This window comes from Grus americana, chromosome 1 (genome assembly GCF_028858705.1).
Source record: "Grus americana isolate bGruAme1 chromosome 1, bGruAme1.mat, whole genome shotgun sequence".
Taxonomy (NCBI): Eukaryota; Metazoa; Chordata; class Aves; order Gruiformes; family Gruidae; genus Grus; species Grus americana.
In genome coordinates this window covers 137,870,046-137,896,600 of record NC_072852.1, presented here as the reverse complement: position 1 = coordinate 137,896,600, position 26,555 = coordinate 137,870,046, and the positions used below count along the sequence as shown (strand labels likewise).

The 26,555-nt window shown below is 40.5% G+C and overlaps 1 protein-coding gene across 6 annotated transcripts in view; it reads right to left on the bottom strand.

The window, feature by feature from the left end:
• The window catches only part of ARHGAP6 (Rho GTPase activating protein 6), a 340,043-nt gene that overhangs the window by 23,225 nt on the left and 290,263 nt on the right, over positions 1–26,555 (bottom strand). For all 6 annotated transcript variants that reach the window (XM_054805736.1, XM_054805772.1, XM_054805746.1 and 3 more), the window contains exons 3-6: positions 19,247–19,318; positions 9,261–9,517; positions 4,244–4,439; positions 1,009–1,064 (exon numbers count right to left, since the gene is read on the bottom strand). In XM_054805736.1, the coding sequence (XP_054661711.1) occupies positions 1,009–1,064; positions 4,244–4,439; positions 9,261–9,517; positions 19,247–19,318 (581 nt within the window). The remainder of the gene's footprint in view (positions 1–1,008; positions 1,065–4,243; positions 4,440–9,260; positions 9,518–19,246; positions 19,319–26,555) is intronic.

Genomic DNA, 26,555 nt, shown 5'->3' with positions numbered 1-26,555 from the left:
ACTTTCTCTACTTCAGTGTTGATCTAACAACTGCCTCGGCAGACCAAGAATGTTTTTAGCTTTCTGTTACACCAGCCACTCAGCAACAGAAACTGCTAGAGAATAAGCTATAAATCAGTAGGCTATACTGTCCTACCAGCCAGGATCAAGTTTAGCTATTCAAGGTAACTTTCCAGAGCACCAAACATTATACTGTGTAGTTTTTGCAATGAAGAACTATTATTTGTGGGATCAGATGCAGTCAAGCTTTCTATTGCTTTTTTATATTTGATCTTTTTGGTCTTATACTTCCTGGCAGGCCTATTGTCCTTTAACTTTTTATCCCCTCCCTAAGCATCAAGCAACCATTAAAGCACTATTCTCTACTGCTCTAATTCAACATGTATTCCCAACTTCTGGGAATAACAATGCAATATCTAGGGCTGAGGAAACACCCACTTCTGAGACTGCCTCTGTAACCTAACTGTACACTATCTTTGGTTTTTCAACATTTGGCTGAGGCTAGGACTTGGATGGGTCTACCCTGACCTTCAAGTTTAACAGGGGTAAAAGTGATGTTTCGGAGCAGCTATTTGAGGGTCAAAGAGATTGTTCTGTACTTTCATATTTTCTCTTGCTGTAAGTTTTCCAAAAAAGATTTACAGTTTGGGTTTACTTTGCAAGCTTCAGCTGTTTCTGAGACGCACCTAGCTGCCAGGATTTTTTTTTCCCTACAGTGTAACCTTTGGAAAATTTCATCACTGTAGTCTATTTGGATCTCCAACCCTGTGCTACTTCTGCAGAGCAAAACATACAGAAACTGTTAACCTGCTGAGAACCTAACAAGGATTTCACCAAATGTAAAAGACGACTGGAAATGGCCCTAGTATGAGCCATCAAAAAACCAGTAAAGTCACTGACCCAGAAAGCCTGAATTTCACCAGGTGACGGATGGGGAGGAAATCACTTAACAGAAAGGAATCAGGTTTGTTTATATCATGAAGGAAAAACATATCCATATCCACTCACCTGTCTTACTCTCTTTTTTGAGCTTCCAACTCTGAATATTCCTACTGTCTGGAGACCTGCAAGTGTAGCACATCAGACAACTGTTTTATTGTTTAATTTCTGCTGAAAATTGCATTGAACCAAAGCAATCTGGGCTATCTGTGTACTTAAAAGAGTAAAAAAAAAAAACCCAAAGTACTTCTTTATAAACTTGTACTTACCACGCTGAGGCAAACCTCAGCTAGCTGTCTTGGATTAAGAAGCCATCCAGTGTAGTTCTTAAGGACCTCACATCACCTAACCCACAAAATGGCATCTTTGTGACATTTCTTGTGATGCCATTTTGGTAGTGCCACTACTACTTTGTGAGGGACAGAGGTATGCAGAGAGTGAGGCACTGCTCAGCATTTAGAGGTGGCACTTCCAGGACTGACACCAAAGGAAACAGGCAATAAAATAACTAAATATTTGGGCTCTGAGCTGTGTCTCTGGATGCAAGAAGCAGTTGGTGTTTGGGGTTACCCACTGGCTCTACAGTGCCTGTCAAGACAAAGCTGAGAGTTTCCTTCAAAGGGGCATAAATACGGCACTTGGGCAGATTACAAGAGGGAAGAACTCTGCCTGGGAGTTGTGTCCTATCGGGTAGGAACAGCTATTATACAGAGGGAAAGCTATAAAGAAGTACTGTTGTACTTCAGGCAAAGTGCAGAAAGTTCTGTCATTTAGACTTAAAGTGATTTGGGAATGCGTGTTGCCTGCTGTTCGGTATGAAATCAGTTCAAACCTTGTTCTAGCCTTGTGGATACTACCAGAATATCAAACAATAATGTGGTTGTTGAATGGACATACTTTGCTGAGTAACAAAAACTGAAAAATTTGAGAGTAAATGTCACGTTGGAGATGACATGGTCTTTATGGCAATGACAATGGGAGCGGAAATTTTAGAGACTTAAGCAGTTGGGTACATAATATCATTTTATCGACATTTTTGCAAAAAGGATGAAATTATCTATAAGCTTTGAAAAGTTTATGGTCTAACAGAGGCTAATGTGCAACATTCTTTTTCTCTACTTACATACAGTAGATGTAAAATAACCTTGCAAAACAGATACCTTTGGACAGCCATAAGGCTACACTTGCTAAAGATGTCTAGCTTTGCTGTGGTGTTTGGAGTTGCAGATTTTCATCAGAGAAATTCAGATAAGATTTTGCCTTTCAGTTTTTAGTGTCAACAGGACACCTCTCTTCAAATATTCTTCTGCCTTTGGTTAATAGAAAATCAAATTGATGGAGTAACATTTAGTATACCCAGGAACATTGGTGGGGAATCATCTGAAATGAAGATACTCATATTGGGCAAAAACTGGAGGCTGGTTACCAGTTTCTGCACAAACATACAGTACTTGTTTTACACTATGGGCCTACAGGACGTTAAGCCTTTACAACTCTGGGACATGATCCCAGGGAAAACGGGGAAGGTGAACAAGGCCAGGGGTTTTTATGGCCAAAACATAACCTTTTTTTGTTACATAATGCTCAAAATGACCATTTAAAGCATTTGTTGGAAATCCCTGGGTGATTTGCTGCTGAAAATTTGGCCTAAAGGACTTATGCATACAGGCAAATATTTTCAGAATCAGAAACTGGGTCCATCATATAGCCTGGAATGATGTTGTTACAGGATTGTTGCTAGAACAGAAAGTCCTCTATTATCCCTAAAGCCAACGAGCAAACAATAGTGTCTGTTTTCTGCAATCTTTAAATTTCTCAAAGTCAACCAATCCCAATGACTGTTTTGTCAATGGTGGATTAAATTGAATATTGAAGAACATCAATATTTACCCCAAATTATCTCAGATTACCGTGTTGTGGGGTAGTTCAGTGCATTCTTAGAAAATGTACAAAAAACATAATAAATTTTCTTTAAAAGGAAACTTTAATGTAAAGCAAATATTTTAATAAAGAATGTTGTTTAGAAAAGAATCTTTGTTAAGACAGTGGGTTAAGTGGATTAAAAAAATTTATCACAGATGTTCACGTGACATAAAATCACAGCATCCAAAGGATAGTCAGCTGGGTGGCTTTTTTTGGCTGACTCAGACACTTTTATGTTCTCCAAACCGAGCTACCTTTGCTTAAGGGGACAAAAGTCATTCATCTCAAACTTAATCATCCCCAGACTTACTTGTCAGTCATGGTATCTAATCTCTGTAAAAGGCTAACAATGATTCTCTCTCTCAGTTTTCCTTTACATATTTGTAAGCAAGTTGGTTTTCAATTATGTATTGTAAAAGCTTAGCGTTGTTTAAATTGCAGTCCCTCATCTGCAAAAGCCTTTCATTCAGTCAGGAAATTATTTCTTTCTGGTCAAATTAGGCACCAAATGCATCATTTGATGTTGCACTCACCATTACTTCATGGCTTGTTTATTATCTGGCCATGTGCTAACTCTATCTTGCTGTGGTCAAATTATTTCAGTTCTCATTAAAAATCTTTACAAGACAAAGATACATTGGGAGAGATGCTGAACAGATACCTTGATTAACTATTGTTTCTGCATTACGTAAAGCTGGTGGGAGGTTTGTGCCTGGACGATCATGAAGACACGAGAAGAATATTGGCAGGAGTTTGTAATTCCCTTCGGAGAGAGCAGGCCTGAGCCTGAGGCTGGTCAGGACTCAAGCCAGGGACAAACTGAGTAGGCAGCCCGCAAGCCTTGTAGCGAACAGGAAAAAGCTTCTTGGAGTTTAATATAATTTAGAACGGGATTTTATTTCTTTCTCTGAGCCTCTATCTTCAAATGCTGTTTCTAGTTAAGTCCTGCACTGTAGTATAAACAGTTAATTTAGCTCTTACACCTTAAGATCCACTGTTTCCAAAGCACGACGCCAGGCTGACTGGCACATTTCAGACTTTCATTCTCACGGTACGGGCAAACCCGTGGGGTGCGGAGAGCCGTTCCTGCAGAGCTGAGCACTCCAGTACGACATGAACGACCTCCACGAAATGTCTCCTTCCCCATGCTGTATGGGCCAGTTTGCAAGCTTGTAGCATAGATCCTCAGTTTGGAAAGATGTCATCTAAGTAATTACTTGTGAGACAGTACCTTTAGCAAGAGGCAAAATACGAGGGAAAGCGTCTGACTTTCAAAGATGTCCTTGCAATTGGAAGTATACACTTGCTTCTCAAAATAAGCATTTATTTATATTATAGTAAAAATATATCTGCCACTCCTGGGAAAACGAAATATTCTTACCATGCTTTTCCAAGTGCTGGCAGCAACTATCTACAAGCCGGGGAACCTGCCTGTAAATCGGGTTCAGGCTTAGTTTCTTATCTCTTGCCTTTTCTTTCTTGCTCTGGGCTTCTGCTGGCAAAGAGAGCTGGAGAGCCTCTAACAATCGTGACTGATTGTCATCAAGGTCTGTAATAGAGTCCACAGACATCGCGCCCTGTAAAACACACACGCAAGAACAATCAGTATGGCTGGAGAAATCTGAACACCACAGGACCTTACCTCATGAAGACTTTTGCCCACCTGCATTTTAAACAAACTAATAGAAAAACACAATTTGCCACACAGTTTTTGTAAATTAATGAAGTTATAAAACCAGTGTAAAGGATGGGAAAATCACAATGGTACCAATGCTATTATTAACACACTACAAGAAATATAAATTAGATATTGAAAAAACTAAATGCTTTCCATTCACTCGGCACGCCTTTTTATTGTTGAAAGCCTGCACATACTCTAGGACAAGGATGAATCATGGTCTGCGTGTGCACCTCAGCAGTACAATATTTAAGTGCATGGAGATATATACACATTTTTAAACCTGATTCTCTATTTCTTCTGCACCTTGGGCCATTGTACCAGTGAAAATTATTCAAATGGATTTACAACCATACACCACATGCAGTTAACTAACACCACAAATACATATAACTGCAGAGATTGAAATAATCCTGTGTTATCACAGAACAAAGACACACCAGAGCAGTAGAGGGATAATATTTTTTAGATAATTCTACTTCATGCATCTTAAGATTTTTTAAATCATTAAAATACCCATGAAAGCTTTGAAAACTATTGGATTATAGGAAGGCACAGAAGTTCAAGCCGTCTGTAAAGCACAAAGCAGCACAAGCAGCAGGAGGTTTATGGCATGTTTCAATGTTCACACTTGAAAATTAAGATTATTTTTTTCAAGCCACAAGATTACTGTCACTTCAAAATGATAATTTCCCTCAATTGTTATTAAACACAACAGGCAAAAATATTTTAGGGGACATCTAGGCTTATAAATAATAATAATAATAAAAAATTTCAAACTTAGGTTTTAATTCTCATTAAAAATATCTATTGTAAATTATTCTCTTTCCCTCTGAAACAAAGGATACATTTTACCATAACCTAAAATGAACTGTACAGGGATCCAGCATGTCATTCTAAGAAATAATGAAGAAAACGTAAATTTCCATTCGAAACTTTGCTGACAATCTCTAATTTCTTAAAAGCAAGCTGTTCTGCTGTTAGGCATTTCACAGACTTCTGGTGAGATCTCCACATCTATTAAATGAGAAGTGTACAACTGCTAGGGAATTTCAAGCTCTAGAAGTATTTTCTTCCATCAGCCTAGACAACTGAACTTTATCAAGGTTTCTGGCTCATGGGCTGTAATAAAGTCATACAAAGTCCACTGAGATTTTAACTGAATTTTAGTTCATAACATCGGGGGGGGAAGCATCTAACTTATCAGGTATAGCTACGTTTCTTATAACTCATGGAAGACTTAAGAATAAAACCCAGTGAAGTTTTTAGATTTTTTTTCTTTGACCCACATCTCTAAATAATCACTAGATCCTCTAAAATGCAACTTTGACCTTGATTTCTGATGCTTCTCAGAAGCACATTTGCTTGATTCTCCTCACCATTTCCTGTCAAAAGGAAACAAAAAACCCAAACAAGATTCCCTGGCTATGATCCATGCGTGTAAATTTCCAAACGGAACACTTTTTCTATTTTAAGAGTTCGGGGTTTCAGACATCAAAATTAATCTCTTGACACTGAAAATCCTAACACTTTCCTCACCGCTTCAGCTCCCCGGCAGCTCCTGTACGACAGGTGCCCTCCTTTATACCCTGCCTTTACTGGTCCTTCCCTGTCTGCAAAGCATCCTCACCTCATGAATCATTATTATCACAGAGTCACCTAAGTCGGATTCAGATCCCTAAAATAGATGTAAATACAGTCAGTTCACTATTATCCTTGGGCATTTTATCAAAGTTGTGGATTAACTGGTACACTGAGCTGGCTTTAGGAAGAGTGACCTTGAGTTCAGTGTCTGAAGTACAGCACTGCTGGGCAATACCACGCCCAGGCCAGCTCTGATTTTAAATTTCAAAGTGCACAGGAACTTCTAGCAACGTATTCCATGGCTCCAGCTCAAACTCAGCCAGACATAGTAGTTCTGGCTCAGACAGACCTATATGATTGCCGAGGAACGATGCAGGAGGTCATGCACATTGCTGCCTGGTACTCCAAAACTATTAACACAGACACAAAGCTATGCTGCAATGCCCAGCAATCAAAGAAAAATCAAGTTCCACCTACTAAGCATTATATTTGCACATAATAGATAGCAGACCCTGCTCCAAATCTAAATAAAATGGCCAAGTCTTAAGCTAAGCACACAGAAACATGAAGGCAAGTGGAGATTAAAGAGGAGATGGAAAAGGCAAAAAGAAAATGACGGCCAGAGGGACAGGTGTGGAACGAAGGTAAGAAGAAGCTTTTCTTTATTTTTTAAGGGCTATGGAAGGCTTCTCTCTTTTGGAAAGGTGAGCAATATTACAACGTACGCATGGGATCAAGTACTATCCATTGGCAGAACCATTTTCACTATATTATGCTGTTGGAGTAGTAAAGCAGCATGGCTGAGCTACTGATACATGAATGAATTGTGGCTGCTTAACATGTATAAATAATATATTAACAGAGAGTCAGAATATTCTCTATAATAAGCACATAGAAAGTGCCTTGATGGATGACCAGGGTCTCAACTTCCAACTGCTGGGCAAAAATCCTACACAGGAAATGCAGCAACAGGGATTTCTGCCTAGCTCTTGGAGGAGAGAGAACCACAGCACTCATACCATGAGCTCTGCAGCCAGCATTATCTTATATCCCTTACTGAAAGCCTCAGCTGAGTGTTAAAGACTCACTGGAATACACAAAAGTGAATGACACAGTTACAAAGAAGTGAAATGGTACAGTGATAAACAATCCCTTCGATTGAAGTTTTAAGAGGGCTGCACTCCAGGTGTCTGTGCAGCATTTGTGTGAGAAACTGGTTGTATCAACTGCATGTACTAATGAATCAATTTTTATTTTATTTTTAAGCATTTGCCTTGATATAGTTGAAAATAAACAGTGCAACACTGCTCAAGAGATAAAACATAAATGCAGGCTTCCTTACCATCTCCTAAAAAAAATCTCAGGGCAGTAGAGTAAGTACAGTGATAAGCAGAAGTATAAAAGCCAAAGACAGACAAGATATGGGACATGAGTTGATACTAATGTGAAATAATTGACAATTCATGAAGTACATTACAGAATAACTGAGGTTCAGTCCTGAGAGAAAATGTCAGCTCCTTCCACATCACACTGCCCACCGTCATCTACTCTTGCTTCTCTGTAGGTGAACCATGTGCTACTGCATTCTCATGACTATGGACTAAAGGCTCAACACCCTGAAAGCTGCAATCCTGGTATTAACAAAAAAACCCAAACCAAACAAGCAAAACACCCCCCCCACGCTTCTAGGAACTTGGCCCTGATGGAACTCTATCCCTTGGATGTAACAAAGGAGCCAGGTTCCTTCTGCATGCTGGGTGGCCAAATGCATGTCAGAGATCTTATCACACTTGGTGAAAAGAACAGCACATGACCCATATCTGGCCACATGAAGTATCTTTCCCTCATATGAAAACCGGTTCTGAAGCCAATGGGTGTATATGGCAAACTGCTACTCTTTGAAAGAAGTTGGCAGGTTTCCCTTCACACGTATTCAAGTGTACTTTGCACTTTTGTGTGAACACAACTGCCTGTTCATATGGTCTGGACAGGCCAACAGAATGCAAACATCTTCAAATATCATGCCCTCAGCTATTTACAGACAGAATGTAGACACTTCAAGTTTCAGTTGACAGCTAGAGGGAAAGAAAGCAGGTCATGGGGCTCTTCAGTCCTCTCGGCTTGCAATTTACTCCAGTTCTACCCCTCTTAACACTGTGGCTTGAAGAGCCCTACATAGCATTTCCCTGAAGCAGATTTCGTCCTAGTAATGAAAGAAGGTGAGGATCCCAAGAAAATATTTTATTTTCCAGGGTCTGTTCTTGCACCCCAAATTCTTTCTCAGATTATTTAACAAAGGTTTTTATTGAAAGCATTTTATTATGCATTTTTTCTCCCTCCATTGCAAATGAAATTAAAAAGCAGTAGTTTTAGAACCTCTATCCCAAGGTAACAAAAAAAAATCTAATATAGCTACTAACTGCAGTACTGGAAAACTGGAAAGCTTAGAGCGTATAATTTACTTACAAGGAACAGAACCCTGCAAATAACTGGTCTACCAGGTACCTATCTTACATGCAGGATTAACACTCAACCTAAACCACCACGCTGTGTTCTGCTGCCGAAGGTATCTTCATAGCCTGTATGCAGAAATGTCCTTCAAAGAGCCTGGTACAAATTTACTCTGACAACTTCTTTTTTACCACCGAGGACATGACCAGAATTAGACCATGGGGATTTTTATTTATATTTAGGATAGGGATTCATAGTTAGATTGATTTCCAAGTTTGTGGAGCTAGATTAACATAAGCATACTATAAATATCGATCACATCGTTTTAGTCTTCCCCAGTTGAAAAAACAAAGTTGAAGATGGATGGAATTTGTTAATCTAGAAGACCTAGACAGAAGGAGGTAGATAAAGGGAGTGAACAGGAAGACTTCTAAATAATCTCTCTGCCACTTTGGGATCTGTAACAGAGTTGCGCAGTCCCTACGATCTTTCACCACCAGCAACACAGAAAGATGATTTCTACTACACTTACAATTTTCTGGTATTGACCTGAAAAAAAAAAATCACCATTCACACATGACAGAAAAAATATTGTGCAATCCACAGACACAACAGGGCTTTTTCCTGCTCCGGCTAGACCCTCCAGACCTACTGGCATGCTCCACGTTGTGATGGGTCTACTTACACGCCTCCTTGCTCGTGGTGCTGGCTCGGGTGTGTTAGGAGAAGTGGATTCGTTTGGTGTTTCTGAGGTTGAGCTAAGAGATGAGTTACTGCTTGAAAGTTCCTTGTTCTGCCTTTTAGTTCCGAATGGCAAGAGAAAGGCCACAAAATCTGAAACATCTTTTTGCTCTTCTCTCTGAGAGTCTTGCTTGAGCTTGTAGGCCCGGTCATTAGCAATCACTTGGGACAAGGGCATTCCAAAAGCCTGGGGAATAAATTCTGCAACAACAACAAACTTAGAATTTACTGAACATCTGATATTTGTTTAGTACAAAAAGAATTAAGTATTAAGCTGTTAAAAAGAAAAACAATCTGAAGTCCTTTTAAATATATAATAATACCAATGAGGTACTGGACTGCATCATAATAATAATAATAACAACATTCAAACAATAAAATAATAGTGGAGATGTGCCAGGTAGCTGTTGTCCATGGTATCTTTTTCCACTTGGATCGTGCAAGAAATACCACACAGAATCTTGGAAACTCAACTGGGAACAGATCTAATTAAGATCTTAACTTCCACTGAAAGCAACTGGAAGTCGGACACCTTTGGCTACATCTAGATGGTGCAGAGGGACATCAAAGGCTCCGGTAACCTAATCCAGGGACTGGGGAGCCTGGCTGGACTGGTGCCACAGCTCCCTCATGTTTCAGACCCCTTTGCCAGGTTTCTTTCTCACAGATGCTGTATGGCACCAGAGTCAAGGGGTACAGGCACCTGCATGGGTCTCGTTAGAGGTCAGGAGGGTATGAACCTACCCCTACAGGGAGCCTGTAAGTGCATCCGCTATTCAGACTAAGCCTTCAAGGATACGGTTTTAATTATATACAAGAACTATACCACTTCAACATACCAGTAAGATTAAATCAGTTTAATAGTGGTATATTGGTATAAAGGTCCTTTTTAACAGTACAAAAATATATATGGACATAAAGAAATGCAGGAGAATACAGGTTTCTCTTAATTAACAAAAAGAATATAATCCCATCCCACATCAATATACCTGTAATGTACAAAACCAGCATATACTTCAGGTCTCAAAGTAAAATGCTCAAATGTTTTACAAAGCAGAAAAATGCTCTACAGTGAAACCAGGCAACGACAACTAACATTGAAATTCTTGTCATAAGTTTCAAATCTAGACCTATCTGAGAACCAAAACCACTAGGCCAGACTGCCAATCAGAACCATTTTGTGCTCCAACAGAAAGAAAAAGTAGCTATTGACTCTATTCATACTGGTGAAAATAGGTGCAGCTTCTACTAGGTTACAGCTTCAGACCTGCCTGTATCAGGAATAAATAAAGCACCAGAGATTAATAGCAACATTTTTTTTAAAGTATGAAAAAGGAACAACAACAACAAGCAAACAAAACCTCCTTATATATTCATCCTTTCTTTTGCTACAATCATCTAAATGATTAAAGGCCAAAGTTCCTCCTGGGACTTAAAGTCTGTTTGTATCTTTGATGACACTTTCAAATTTTATCTAGGCTTGCCTTATCATTAAGATTAAAGTAAAGCATTGAAGAGTGTATTTTATGAATCTTGAATGGGGACACTACTAGCCTATCATACTAAAGAGACAAGGGCCCATTGTTCTGATCTGGTGAGAAACATTAGTGCTCTTTAGAAGTATGAAATGTTAAGACATGAACTGACTTTGGTGGCCAGACAGAACTAGATCAGAAAGCAAAGCCTCACATATCAAGCAAGTCTGGAGGTGACCTGTGAGTAGAATGACATCTAAAAACATCTGCATTTAATTTAGGACAAGAACGAACATCATCACATGTGTATCAAGCAACGTGGGGATTGCCAGTTCCAGGAGTCCAGAGTTAGACCCGTCCCTCCTGTACCCAGCAGAGTGTGCCTATAAAATGATGAGAGTAGTAGTATTAAATTTTTTTTTGCTGTTCTACATTATCTTTCCAATGAACATTTGAGACCACAAATGAAACAGACATATGCAACAAGCCCCCCCTTCTGCCTGTCTAAGCATGTACTTTCCTATACCTCCAGCATCCCTATTTATCCGTCCTTCCACAACATGTCCTTAGAAAAGCCACTGAGCCAAATGAAATCCTGAACATGAACTATTTCTCTGGTTTTGGCTCACAGTCACTTGTGCCTCAAATTGGGATGGGACAGCAGTATGTACCCAGTGATGCCCAATAGCATGCTGATGCCATCGATCCTACAGCACTAGGATCAACTGGGACAAGATCAGCAGGAGATGAGATCTCAGCACTGCTTCATTAAAGGAATTTCATTAAAATGACCCTCTCCCTGACTTTGTTATGTACAGGCTGATATTTTGAGGTAGGTGTTGCTCCTCCTTGAAAACTCTCAGGTGTGGGATGCCAGGCTTTTAATGGCTCTTGCTCAACATGTCTGTGGAGCAGTAAAAGGACACTGAGCTCTAGGCTGCTTTGCTGTAGGCCTCCTTTTCAAGAGGCCATGAACCACTTCCCTGATTTCTCAATGTCTGGCAGAGATGGGGAACTGGATGAAAACCAATTGGCTGACTTTCAGACTAAATACAGATGGAAGTGATGCTGGCTGGCAGTGGTAATTACGTTAAAGAGTTGGCAAAACCAGTAAGTTTTCGCTCGTTTGTTGAAATTAAGAGAATCGGTTGCACTCTCTGCAGATTGGCTACAGCCTTAAGTTCCCACCAAAATGTGTCTTTGTGTGTGCAGTGTGGGGGTGGTCAGCATGGTTTGCCCACCACTCTTCAGAATTATTCAATCTCAACAATTTCCTTGTTGGACAGGTAATGTCATGTCCATTAGAGTGAATGCCAGCCCTTTTGATATTTCAGATTCATTAAAGAAGAGTTGTCATCATGCAAAGTATTAATGATCCATTGATGGGGGAGAAAGGGCACTGACTCAGATGTGTAGGTTTGAGGCTGTGGTCTCACAATCCAGGTAAAAGTACCGACAGCCTATAGGCTGGGGTAGGCTGCTGTAGGCTGGGGATCCCTACTGTCAGAGATGTCTCATTTGTATAAGGAAACGTCCCTTAGAGCAGGGGCTCAAACTGTGGTCTGTGAGTGCCAAAGCTATTAAGTTAGTTACTCTCTGTAAAACCAACAAATCTTTGATCACTTACTCAATCATCAGAGTGGGCAGCTTAAAAAGAAATTTTGCAGAAGGCACCATGTAAAAATGTGAAACAACCTGGCAGACTCGGCAACTAGTGTGGAAACGCAGATTCATATCCTTAGCCCGAACAGCAGCATATAAAGACTTCACTTTTGATCCATTCTGGTTTTTCGTGTTTACTGGCACAGAGGACCATTTGCTATTTTGGAGAAGTGCACAATGTCTTTTACCAGAAAGTCCATATTGCAGCTGAGGAAAATTTCTTAAGAAAATTCTGATCAAAACTGGTATGTTCCTAAGAAATCTTTGTGATGGAAAATCAACATTTTCTAATAAAAAGCAGCATGTCACAGAAAAACTCCCAGCCAGATCAAATAAGAGTTTCAGTGACCATAAATTCTTTTCTTTGCTAATGAATTGATGATATCCAGGACATTGACCCATATGGTTAACTTACTTGGCCTCATGCCACCCCATCCAAGTATAGTTTTGAAGACTTCTCTGAAGTTTGAGCAGGTGAAAATTGCAATTTCCATCCCACAAACCATAGCAGTCTATTAAGAACCAGTGAGGTCTATACTCTAGACCCTAATGAGGCCTTCAATCCTAGTAAAGTGAACAGCATACAATACAGCAATTTTGGATAGTCTCTTTAGCACTTTGGGTTTTTTCTTAAGTACAGCTTAAGTGCTAGTTTTGAGCTGTTAAAACCTTGTGATCAGGATCTCCTGAGGTGCTTGTACTACCTCTATTTAAATGACAGGAATAGAGTTGGAGACAGCTCCAAGAATAATACACTTTAAAAGGGATATTTAAATGGAGAGGGGTCTTTAAGTCAACCTCCTCAGCTAGTCAGACTAGTAACTGTGTTTTGCTAACAAATTAATTACTTTGAATCTCTGTAGAGAGAGTGACAGAGGCAAGAAAATAAGGAAAATGGAAACCTTGATCCCTAATGGGAATGGCGAAACTCCTTCCATCTGAAGGTTCGTTAAAACCCTGCATTGACTCCAGAAGACTTGCGATAAGACCTTGTTCTCACAGTATCAGCTCTGTGGCTGAAACTGCCTTCTTCGGCTAGTCGGAGCTCACTGACCTTCAGGAGTGATATAAGGCCTTCCCAACTACTTGGGCTTTTTCTGTGGGCAGGTCTTTGGTTTTGGTTTGTTTTTTTATTTTTTAATTTAAGAGGTTCTTCAGTCCTTTAGTTAACTTTAGTACAAATGATGACACAATGTTACTTAAAAAACCCCTTTTTTATGCGTAGAGAGCACCAGAAACATTTCTGAAGTTTTTAAACTTCACGTTTCTGATAAACTATAATAAAAAAGAAACTTCAACTATTCAGCTCTCTCCTTAGGCTGTGCCAAGGCGTACTGACATCACGATAGGTTGAATTACTGAAGAACAAACACAAACGTTAAGAAATACCTCTAAATTTACTGAAGTTGGCCGGGAAGTAAACATGGAAGACATTTTTGAGAATTCTGAAGTAAAGAAAAATCAAACATCTACTGCTGGATCTGCATATGCCACAGAGCTACCAGGAAGGCCTATTCTCAGAAACTCCAGCATACAGACCAGGTCTGCTAAGGCCCCATGGATGAACCTGTCAAGTATTTACATTCCACACAGAAACACCAGCAAAAGGGATGATCCTCAGTTGCTCAACAAATCACGTAACAAGTGATTATTATTTCTGAGCAGGTCTCTCAGTTCACTTCTAGGGTTTACTGGAACCAAGACAAAATGGAGCTGGTTTACCGATAAAATCTTCTAGGAGAAATCCTTTCTGGGAGGCATCTCTCTCAGGAATGCTTGTGTGTACTTTCCAAGTAGGCATGCTTATGCTGACCCCCCTATCACTAGCAGGAGAAGGACGAAAGGCTCTGCTCCTGCTGCCGTCAAAATTAGCAGTGAATTTGTAAGGGAACAGGACCCAGCCGCCAGCACGCAGAGCATCCTGAGAATTTCTTATTCCAAGCAGCACTGACATTTTACTGCTCCTCCAGCCTGAGTACTGTTTGTCAGCAGCTAAAGCAAATGTTTGGAGACATATGTAGACTGCACGATTGAGAGTCACGATGGCCATTAATAACGAGGAGACAGGGTAGAGAAAAGCAAAGACACTGAATGATGGAAGCTGAAAATCTTGCTTAAATATCTGGGTGGGGTGCTGCTCTCCTGTTTTGTCTGTTTACATCCGGCAAGTTTTGCTATATCCTGCTCTGGTGAGTCACTCAGAAATGTAAAAACAACTGAAAAAACACTTGTTTTAAAATTTTTGCCATTTTAATGAGATGATGACAGATGTACCTGTCAAAAAGGACAAAATTAAGATATGAATCTCATTGAAAGTGCATTCAATTCTACTTCAGTCCTTGCTGGCCTTCAAAAGTATAGTAGTTCGCTGATACTCTCACTTAACAGAAAGACAGGCTGATCAACTGATCCATCTAAATAAAACATGATGTTAGGGGTGTAAAACTCCACGGATTGGACTGAGTCCTAAAATATGAGCGATTCAATCTCCAAAAAGTCCTAGAAGAAATAAGTAAGTACCATATCCTTTTTGTTATGCTTTTTAAGCACAGACACCTGTTGGAGTGGGGAGAACAGTCTTGGGCACAAATCAGAGAGAGGTGGTACCCCCCCCCGAGAGAGCAACTCCAGAAGTCTACACCCTAGGGTGGTTCAGTGCACGTCAGTGCTAAAGGAGAGGGACTGTCAGGCAAGACCAAGGACACAAGTCCTCCCTGCTCCTTCTCAGGAACTGGGCACACCCCAAGACAAAATGTTGACCGTAGGCACTACAAGGTGCGCAAGGCTCACGCCTTGTGTGCCCTGCAGCAGGGTCTCCCTCCTGCATCCATGGAGATCAGCACAGTGGCCTTTTTTCCAGCTCTGTGGCTTCCCGTGCCAGGCACATCTCAGTGATCTTTGGCTGCAACCCACACACAGGATCACACAGTGCTGCGTGATTATCAGGATTAACCTTTGGGAGGCTATGCATGCAAGAAAAGATACGTTTCAGGTGGCATGTATTCCAGGAGAGACCTAACAACATGGCACCCTCAGCTGTTACTTTTCCTGGTATGTGGGGTCTCCCAGGCTGGGATATAGGAAACTCAAAATTATATACTCTTCAAACTGCAACTGTGCTTATAAATGTGACGGCTGCAATATGAGCATGGTGGGCTCATCCTTGCAGAGTCCAGCAGCACCAGGACACATTGCATTACGTTTTTCTTTCCAGAGCTAGCTTGTCACCTGAAAGCTCACTGACACTGTCACTCCAAACTCCTGAGGCTGGCACAGACAGGCACGTCCCAGCAGATGCAGTGGGGCAGGAGATGCTGGTGTTGCCACTTCCCACAGGAAAACAGTCACCTTTCACCAACTATGCCAGGTCAACGGCCTGCATGGCACAATCCAGCACCATCATGGTTGCTCATTCCTTCTGCCATGACAGATTAGCAATGTGCCCTTGTGGCCAAGAAGGCCAATGGTGTCCTGGGGTGCATTAAGAAGAGTGTGGCCAGCAGGTCGAGGGAGGTTCTCCTCCTCTTCTACTCTGCCCTGGTGAGGCCACATCTGGAACGTCCAGTTCAAGATCTGGAATGTCAGTTCTCCCCAGTTCAAGACAGACAGGGAACTACTGGAGACAGTCCAGCGGAGGGCTACAAGGATGATGAGGGGACTGGAGCATCTCTCATATAAGGAAAGGCTGAGACACCTGGGTCTGTTTAGCCTGGAGAAGAGAAGACTGAGAGGGGATCTCATCAACGCTTATCAATATCTAAAGGGTGGATGTCAAGAGGATGGGGCCAGACTCTTCTCAGTGGTGCCCAGTGATGGGACAAGGGGCAACAGGCACAAACTGGAACACAGGAAGTTCCATCTGAACATGAGGAAAAACTTCTTCACTGTGAGGGTGACCGAACATTGGAACAGGCTGCCCAGAGAAGCTGTGAAGTCTCCTTCTCTGGAGATAATCAAAACCCGCCTGGATGTGATCCTGTGCAACCTGCTGTAGGTGATCCTGCTTTAGCAGGATGATCTAGATGATCTCTAGAGGTCCCTTCCAACCCCTACCGCTCTGTGATTCTGTGATTAAGAGTTCAGCAAGTATCTGTGGGGCAGATGATCTTTAATAACTCAGCAGGGCAGAGAAGAGTACAACCAGAAACAACCACGGAGAGAAACCCTAACAAGTAGAATGCCATATGCTGCTGTCTGGGCTATTTTTGCCTCACGTTTGCTGCTGGCAACAAGTAAGAGCCAGCATGGCTTTCTTTTCACTCTGCTGACACAAGCTGGTTGGCAACCTGACTCCTTCCAATTTCTTGGCCCTCTGTACCCTTACTGACCATCCCAACACCCCTGTCAATACAGACATCCCAAAGGAAGGAGAGAAATATAGATTCTGCTGTCCAAGTAGTGCTGGACTATTTTCCCCTCAGGGGGTGCTCCTATAATATTTTATGCATGGAGAGAGCATGTAAGACATCTCTATAAATGAGAATAAGGCAGTGGAAGATGGATTGAAAGAGGATAAAAGCAGAGGAGTTCATGTTTGAAATGCCTGAAGTTAAAAGAGGGAGTGGGGTGGGGAGAGGGAATGAAAATTAAGAGAATCAGCATAGTGATTTTTAAAAATGCTTGGGTATAGTTAACCAGAAAATATGAGCAATACTGAAAAACAGGAAGCAGATAAATATATACAAGGATGAGTAAGTACAAAGTGCTGACTTATGCTGTCAGGGCAACTACTGAGTCCTAAACAGCAAAGTGCACTCAGAACATCCATCTGAATGAAAACAGAAAATAAATCCCAAAAATTTCTAACAGAATGGAGTATAAATTCTGTCATGCGTGGCAGAAGCACAAAAAAAAAATATCCCTGAATAGAAATGTAATAGCAGAAAATAATATTATCTGTAAGTATTCAACCAGTATGGTTGTGTAATTATCAGAGGTCAGCTGAAATAAAACGAGGCTATAAGGATCACAAAAGAGTACAAAGCTATGTAAGAAAAAATATTGTTTGAAAGATCTTTGGCAACAGAGAATTTAGGGGAATAAATAGCAACTCTGGGATAAGCATTTGTATGCAACACCAGAGGAAGCTATCACTTCTCAAGGCAACTCACCAAAGAGACATTGGAGGAGTTGTGGAAGTGCACCAGGTTTGGGTGACACAACAAAATTAGGTCTTTGGTGAATTATCAAATAAATGTATTATTGCTAACATCTGCTACTGCAATGAAAAATGTGAGAATAAAAAGATAAAATGTATTTAAACTTTCAAAAAAGCTTCTAAACAGAAACTTTCAAAGGAGACTACTAGACATGCTATCCATATGGGTGGAAAGATAAAAGCTCTCAGTGGATCAGAAATTCGTGAGAGACAGAGCTCCTTTTTAAAAAAGAAGCAATAAGTGGCTAGCCATTTCCGATGCAGAAGAGCACCCCACAAACCGCTATGGAGATCAGTATCTGGCAAATGCACTGAAAAGCAGGGAAGGTTTTGCACAGAACTATGTTGCTTTGCACTTTGAACTGCATCGAGAACTATGGGGAAAAAACAAGGCAACTAAGCAACATATTGACTGATTAATTACACTGCAGCCAAATGTAATGCATTGACAGGAGCAGTACAAGATAGATTTTTCCCCAAAGGTGGCTATAAAATCATTAAACCTCTTCCTCAAAGACTCATTCTGCTTGTAGGCTCAATCCTACTTCAAGTAATTCTCATAACAAAGATTTGTTACTCACCACCCAACATGGGAGGCAACTGGATTTATCCAAACAAATGTGTCAGAGGTCTTTCAGTCTTAGAAGGCTTAATGCAAATATTTTCCATAGCCGTTTTTAAAGCAAGAAAACAATAATCATATATATGAAGTCACCAGACAAACAAAAAGGAAAGTATTTTCTTCCTGACAAATATTTAAAGTAACTTTGAAGTGGGAATATGCATTTTTTCAATGGAATTTCAAAGTTCTATCTTTCTACCAAACTAGTTTACAAGCAATAACATCGGAATAACCAAATCACTTCTCTTGTTATAAATTTGTCTGTGTTTTTATGAAACTGGGGTGTCAATACTGAGTTTTACTACCACTTTTCCAGAACTTGTTTTCTAGGAGGGCACACAGAATTAAATGCACAATCACCTACATGCAGAAAACTGTAATTTCAGAGACATTTTTCAGGTCTCAATGTCTAGACTTAGTTCGAATGGCTGCAAATTACAGGTCAAGTTCAATGGATTAGGACCCAGCCCATAAACCTGATTAGCGTCCAAATAAGAGTCCAATGGTATCTGTAAATCCATGTCACATGGAGTTTAATAAAACCCAACTGATCAGTAGCACTGAAGCATTTATATATTTTAAACAATGGCTGTTTTCCTAAGGTTAAAAAAAGAAAAGCAAACCAACGGACTAGCTTGGGCAGGGCTGTGTTCACGTGCTTTGCAAAACTGAATGAGGAGAGTGCAAATGCAGGTAAACAACTGGATCATGTTATCCAGACCACACTCTACACTGGATGGTGAAAATGGGGAGAAAGAACAATGAATAAAAAAAATGTAGTCCTTTAACTCCTCCTTTTCTCCCAGGAAATACGCTTTCAGCTGAAGAGATCTGGGTTATACAAATGACAAATAGAAAAGGATAAGACATATTTTTCAAATTGGAAATTAATACCTAGGCAGTACATCAGCTCAGTACCATTCTCCTACTCCAGAAGTACACATTTAAGACTAAAGAAATCTCATATGCAAAACCAAGACCTTATCAGTAAATATATACTCGTTTTATTTTACCTTTGTCTCTGTTCTTCTCCTTTCCTAATGAGTCCAGTTTCTTTCTTAACGATTTCTTCCTCTTTTGTCCATCTGTAAGAGGAAAAAAGAAAAAAAAAAAGGAAGTGAAGAGAAAGAATGCTGAACAAACTGCTGCAGAAGCTGTAGGAGCATGGAGTAAGATGGCCACGGCACTTGGAGCCAGGAAGGGTGTGGGGTACGTTTCACAAAGGCTAGGGACTGTCATGGTCCTGCAGCCCTAAGGAGCGCTGCTTCGTTCACAGAAATGCCGAAGTTGTACTGGGGAACCAAAATTCATCCGACTGCATGCTGCTGGGCACATCTGCACCTGCGTGGTCACACAGCCCACGTGACAGAATGGAAAGATAATTTCGAAGATGTAACAATTGAGATTTGTTGCTGGATGCTCTTGATAGCAAGGTACCATAAACCTAAAGGTGCTGGTTAGCTCTCACCCATGGTCACAAGACTGTGATTCAGCTGTGGAGCTGAAGGTAGTATTTGGCAAGGGAGGATTACTAACCTCCAAGATAAATTCTGCATACCAGTCATACCAGGTGGGTGATAGCTGACCACCTTCCCATGACCCATCTGATCTGAACTCACACTGGGAGCTTACAGTTTGGTACAGCACGTCCAGATTGGTTGAGATGGATTAGAGTCTCAGAGAGATTATTGTTCTGACACCCTATATATCATCCAAGTTTTCACTAAGGTATTAAGGACCAAAGATTTTAAGCAACAGCATAGGCAGGTTCATTCTTGAAACAATTATGTCAAAAGGTTGGCTATCATTATTTCCTTCAGCAGCATCTCTTATAATAAAAAGTCAACAAAAATGCATTTTATTTATTAGGTCTCAACAAACACCAGGGATTAAGACGTGGGCCTGCTTTAACTTGTACCTTTTGCATTTTTTAAGTTCCAAAGCAATATAAAGGGTCTAACATAGGGACTAATACTAACGTAGGTACCACTCTAGCTAAAGGTTAACAAACACGTACCTCTGCCTTACTGGTTTTGTAATATGGCAAAAACTCAAAAGGAACACACCATATCTGTTTTTCACTCTTATGATAAGAAGGTCACCAAGTAATTTGCCTCAACACGTTTTTCTAGTTATGTAAGCCAGTGTCTTAAGCGGTCTTTCACAGTAGGGAACATACCACAGAGGAGCGAAGTGGATCTTGATCGATTAATTCTCAACTTTGCAACTAGGGGCCACAAGAGAACACGAACCCTTTCCCCACAGTTTTCCCTCAACTCCTATTGAAAGCCATGCTCAGAACATTACTCAACAGGCAGGTGGACAAACTCTGACTTTTTCATAGCCAGTTAATCCTTTTTTACTTCAACATTAACATTTCTTTTTAGCTTATCTAACAGTGGTTTGATCGACTGCACTTGCACATTTGCGCGCTGCATTTATTTAGAGCCTGTTTGCTCCCAGCACTCGCTTATCTGTGATACGCAGTTCCTGTCTCTTGAGGCAGACTGTCATTTGCTGGTTATGTTAATTCCAATTTTTCCACACCTGCTCTGGTAAGGATTCATCTCTCTGAAATAAGGCTGATTAGAATGGATAAGGTATTCTGGATGAGAGTTCAGCAATGTAATGGTGGTAATGCATTACCTGATATGGTCTATGATTAGATTTTCCTTTTTTGTAGCCACATGACAACTTCGTAACTCAAAGTCATACTTTGATTGATTAATATACCCAGTCTTTTCACACCTTCTGACATTTCCAGTTGATAAGCCTGAGGTTATTACAGAAATTCTTCTTTCACCTCTTGGCAATATGAATAGTTGGTATCCTGCTTACATAAATCTGACAGCACTGCTTGTTTTTGTAGGGTTCCTTACTATCACTGTGTTCTGGTTTTATATATATATAATTATTTTCAAATTATTTTTCATGTTACAAATTCAAATTACTGCTTTACAGTAGCCTTTTGATAAATGACTTACATTTCTTTGGAGTCTTAGAGCCTTATTCTCCAAAGACCCATTTATTGACATCCTGACATTCCACTGAAGTCTACTGAGACGTAAAATTGAGAACAAAAATTGAAATTGGATGTATAGTGTTTTGCTATTATAATTATACAACTGTAATTTCTCGAGTGTTTTCGTGCTGCAAAGTCAAATACAACAGAAATGCAGGAAAAACATATGTTATTCAATATTGAACACAGGAACAAATGGCACTCATATCCACATGGAAAACAGGTTAACAACTTCTAGGGCCAAACCACCAATGCTTGCACATGAACCTTGTTCTTAATGGGTGATTCTTTCAACTCCAACAGTGAAGTGATTCCTCAGGGAACGACAGGCCGAGCCAACATTTGTGCATTTGTCTCTGCAAACCTTGAATTTTGGATACAAGTGATGCTCAGGCCCAGAAGAATGTGAGAAGCAGTAAGTAGTTGTGGAGACGGACAAACCAGAAAACAGAGAAAAGAGTCCACTCTGTGCGCTCCTGAGCAAAGAAAGAGTTCTCAGAGTGACAGAAGAGAGACACTTACCTTGGGCAAACGGGTGCAGTTCCACTGAAGGCAGTGAGGCTGCGACCATTTACATTTACAGTTTACCCCATGGCAGGAGAAAAAGAGTTGCATATAATAGAGAGGAATCTCAGTGAAAAGCTAAAGCTTAGGAAATCTGCCAAGAGGTCAGTTCCAGTTCTCCTCCTCCCTCAGCAAAAGACATAATTAATTACAATCTATATTCTGTAAAAAGAAATACGTTTTGAAATGATTGTTGATTTAGGTTACATCAGGCATGAGCACTGCTAAAATATTCATAATGTACTTAAAGGACTGGTGCAACTCTAGCAGTTTTATATCTTAAATCAACCCTAGCCATAATAATAATGCTTAGTACTTATTATCTGCAGTGTGCTTTGAGAATATAATTAATATCCAAACCATTCTTGGGAAACAGGCAAAGATTATTACCTGTGCTTAATACCTACTGTACATATTAAAATTAATTAGCAAATATTTATGCAAAATAGTATTATATCAGCCCAAAGTGCTATTACATATGGCCTGTTATTCTCATTTCTGGATTGGAAATGTTTAAACCACAAAGTGATATATGCTGTCGGGCTTCTATCCAGCCTTTTGTGTATATAATTATCACTTAATGTCTTCTTTCTATAGATCAACAATGTACTGCTCCTCCAACAAATCTCATTCAATAATATTAGCAGGACAAGAGAAGTCCTCAAAAGACAACAACTGTCAAAGTGAAGGAAGCTGCTTTTTTTTTTTCTTTGTTAACCCATTCTGTTTTTTTCTGAACAACAACCGCACAGGCAGCTGTCCAGATCAGTTGTTTCAGAAATGAACTTGGTTTGTTCAATACTTACTAATTTATTCATTCACTGCATTTTTCACTGCAATGCATACATCACTCTTTGGGCATCTATATGTTAAGACTAGCATGATGAATATTTAAGAGATCAAGAGTCTAGTATCAAAGTCCTGAGTGCATATTAAATTGCTACTTGACCTGTTTTTCCAAAGTGGTGAACGCTTCCAGGTTCAGTTAATGCCAAAAAGACTTTTCTATTTGAAAAATCAGGTCATGTTTTTAGGACTCTGTCAGTGAATAAAGCCTGCAGAATGTAAGAGTATTTGCACTGATACACCAACTTTGGATAAGAATTGAGGAGTTTGACTTCTGGGATTATTATTTTTGAAATTTTGGGTTAAAGCTGAAATCCATCCACAGTGTCATCCCCAACGCCATTTCATTAGCAGTTACACTCTCAAACCCCAGATTTTATATAGCCTATTTCAGGGCCTAAATTTCACTCTGAGAGAGACCATAGTTCTACAAACTAGGTAAGAAGAAGCCATTTTTATGCTGAGGATATATAAATTTCAGCTCTAAAAGTTAAAAAAAGGAAAGAAAGAGAACTTTGTATATTTTTAATGACAGATTGCTCAGTTGCTTTGCACAAGACCAACACCACATATGACTCAGAGAAAGTAGAGGCTGAATCCTATTACTATTGTTTACTCCCAGTACTGCTTTACTCATTTTAAAGTCCTGGAAATCAACAAGTCTATTTGGTAGGTACAGGTGTTGCTCAGCATGAGCACAAAAAGCGTCACAAATTAGCTATAGGGAATTTGTTCAAGATGATACAGTTAACGGCACACCGGGAACGAACATTCAGGAACTCTTGGCCACCAGTCTCATATTATGTCACTTAACAGGCACTATACTGTGTAGCCCTAACCCAATTTATTTTTTTTTAAATTAATATAATATGCAGTAAAAAGTACAACAGCACCTAAGCTTTCTAAGTCACTTTTATGACACTATTATAGTATTAGACCACAGATTATGGAAAATACCCTGTCAATAAGTTTGAAGTGAACCTGTAAAAAAAAAAAAAAGATTCTTCAGCACTCCTTTTCCTTATCCATGGGCTTGTGTATTATCTATAAGAATGGACATTTCTTTTATGTTAGATGCAAGGACATTCTTTTTTTGTTAACCAAAAACATAATTCATGCTGACACTTCAAACTAATTTAACTCAGTAGGGTTTTGACCAAAGAGACCTTCTGTTGCTTATGGGGTTACTGAGTAAAGAGAACTCCCCTCCCCAGCTATTCGCAACTTCCTTTGCTTACGACAATTGCGTTTCTCATCCATTTAGGGAAGAAAATTTGTCGTGTTCTAGAATTAAGGGTTATTTTCACACAGTATAAAGAAAGGAGTTATGTGAGAGATGAATATCATACCCATAGCTCATTTATCAAAACAGAAACGGATTAAAAAGTTGATATTGGGAGATTTCTAAAATACTTCTTCATAGCAGTTATATTCATGGCCATTCTCCCATAATAGGCATTAGTAATTGGATCTAATTTCATTTAAAGAAAAAAAATAGAATGTATTTTCTAAAAGCGTAATCCATTCTGTCTTGAAAATTACAACCACAAAGCACCAGTTTGACCTCTCTTGAGGACTTCTTGGTTCACTTCACTCATCAAGAGCAACTCGTTTCCCAAGTGCCAGCCTCCCGCACTCAGCCCATGAGCCGAACATCAAGCTACAGTCTCTCTTGCCTGTGCAATACTGCAAGTCATGGAGACTCTGCAATCAGAAAACACTGCTAAATTCTGTTGACAGAGGACAATAAAGACAAGACTGCGCTTCATTCATTGACAGTGGCACTGTGTGGTTGCAGTCACTTCTTCGGGTCGCTATACAAAGCAAATTCGCTTCTGTACGCACACTTGGAGCTGCCCTGCTGAAGAAGAGGGTGCTGGTTTTACTTAGCTATTTCTGTGACTATAAATGTCCATCTTGAAATATTTATTTAGATTAACTTGTTGTTGAAATGCCCTGTCCCCACGGGGTAACTTCCAAAGCACTGCCAGCTGCAGGACAGATGGAAGTTAAACAGTTTCAAGGAGAGAACCAGGAGCTACAGATTTTGGCACATAAGGTGATATGAACAGGGAAGGGCTGAACCCACAGGTATTTACTTCCTATTAGTCTCTTTCTCCCTTTAACCTGTCCTCAGCTGTACACATACACGGAGATCTCCCTCAGTGATGCAGATTGTTATATTGCTTTGGAAGCCTTGGACTAACTCCCTATTTCTCACACTGCTGCTCCTTACGGGCCCACACTGCTCTCTTTATTTCACTTGGACTTAAAGTCAGCACTCCTTTTGCACTTGTCAGCCTGCAGCTGATGGAAGAAAAGCCATATTTGTTCAAGCCCATCCCGCAGCTGCAGCCATGACCTTCCAGGTGGCAGCGGGCTCACGCGTGCTCCCCTCAGCCCACGGAGCCAGGTCTGGGCTGCCGGCCGCAGGCACCACAAACGCGCCCGGAGGCAGCTTCCCTCTGACATGCTGCTTTCTCTGATGCAGAAAACAAGCTGCACCAGCATTTCCCTCTCTGGGAAGTTCCCGCTGAATGCGTTTATGGCAGAAGAAACAGGAAAGGGCAGAGCTGAAGTCAAAAGCCCGTTCTTCAGGAGAGGGGCTGTGGCTCCCCATGGGCTGCGCACAGGCGGGACCAGCGCCGGAGCATTGCAGCCCTCTGTGCAGAAGCGCTGCCTGACCCAAACCCTTCCCAGGGTGAGAAACTGAGTCAGGCGTGGGGAAAGCCGACTGCGTGGGAAGCAATGTTCTCAGCAATACATTGTTTGTACAACATCAACATTTGGGAAAACCTGAAACCATTAGGCAAAAGTGTGCTTTTTATTCTCTTCCTCCTCCTCATCCCATCGGATGCTTTGGTAACCTGTGGTTAGTGCATCTTTTTTGGATATAGGTTCCAATCCCTCGGGGCTAAGGCATTACTGAGTGTTAAAATGAAACGCAGAGGAATTACAAAGTCCAGTTGTGCAGGTTTAAGTAATGTAGCTGCTGGAAGTTGAAATCCTGCGTTATACACGATCTCTTTACTGTGGAACAGAAAGAATTTGGTCATACTGGTACATGAATTAAATTATTTATCTAGGAAGTATTCATAAGTTGCCATGGAACCTGCCTAGAAGGCAAAACTGCTGGAAACCTCACCTGCTTCAAAAGAAAGCTGCACCCCTGCAGGAACCTGAGCTTTATTAATCAAATAACACTTTACAATAACTTTTTATGCTTCTGAGACAAATTTAAAAAACCCCCAGAATGCGAAAACCAACCCTCCATAATTTGCTTGCCAGGTATTAATAGATTTTGGATGCTGCACATCTATTCTGAAAGCAAAGGTGATATACCAATTTACACCAACTGAGCAAATTATCAGTAGACCGTCCTGTCTTTTAGGAAAACACATCTAAGAAGTGTAGTTCCAAACTAGAATTAAACTTGTTAGAGTGAAAAATGCACCGTTTCTATTGAACCTTATTCTCAAGGTCTATTTACATGAGAAGGAGTCATGTCCCAACTTGCTGAACAAAAAAAATGTTACGTGCTGGAAAACAGCAGGATATAGATATAGACTATAACTGTAACGAGATAGGCACGAACCTTTCTTCACAAAAAAACCCCCACTGCAAACCAAAAAAAACCAACCAACCAATCCCCCCAACCTACTTTGGGCAATGCTGTAATTCAGATAGCCAACACCACTCAATTCCTGTGGACAGCAGAATCATAAGAAAACACGACATTTCAGCTCCACTTGCCTACACCTTCCCTAGCGTATACAAGGTTTTAAATAGTCTTAGTAGATGGGGGATAGGGGACGCGGGCTCTGGAGCGAGGTCAGGGCTGCAGAAGCCACGGCTGGAGGGAGGGGGCTGCCAGCACAGCCCGCCCCTGC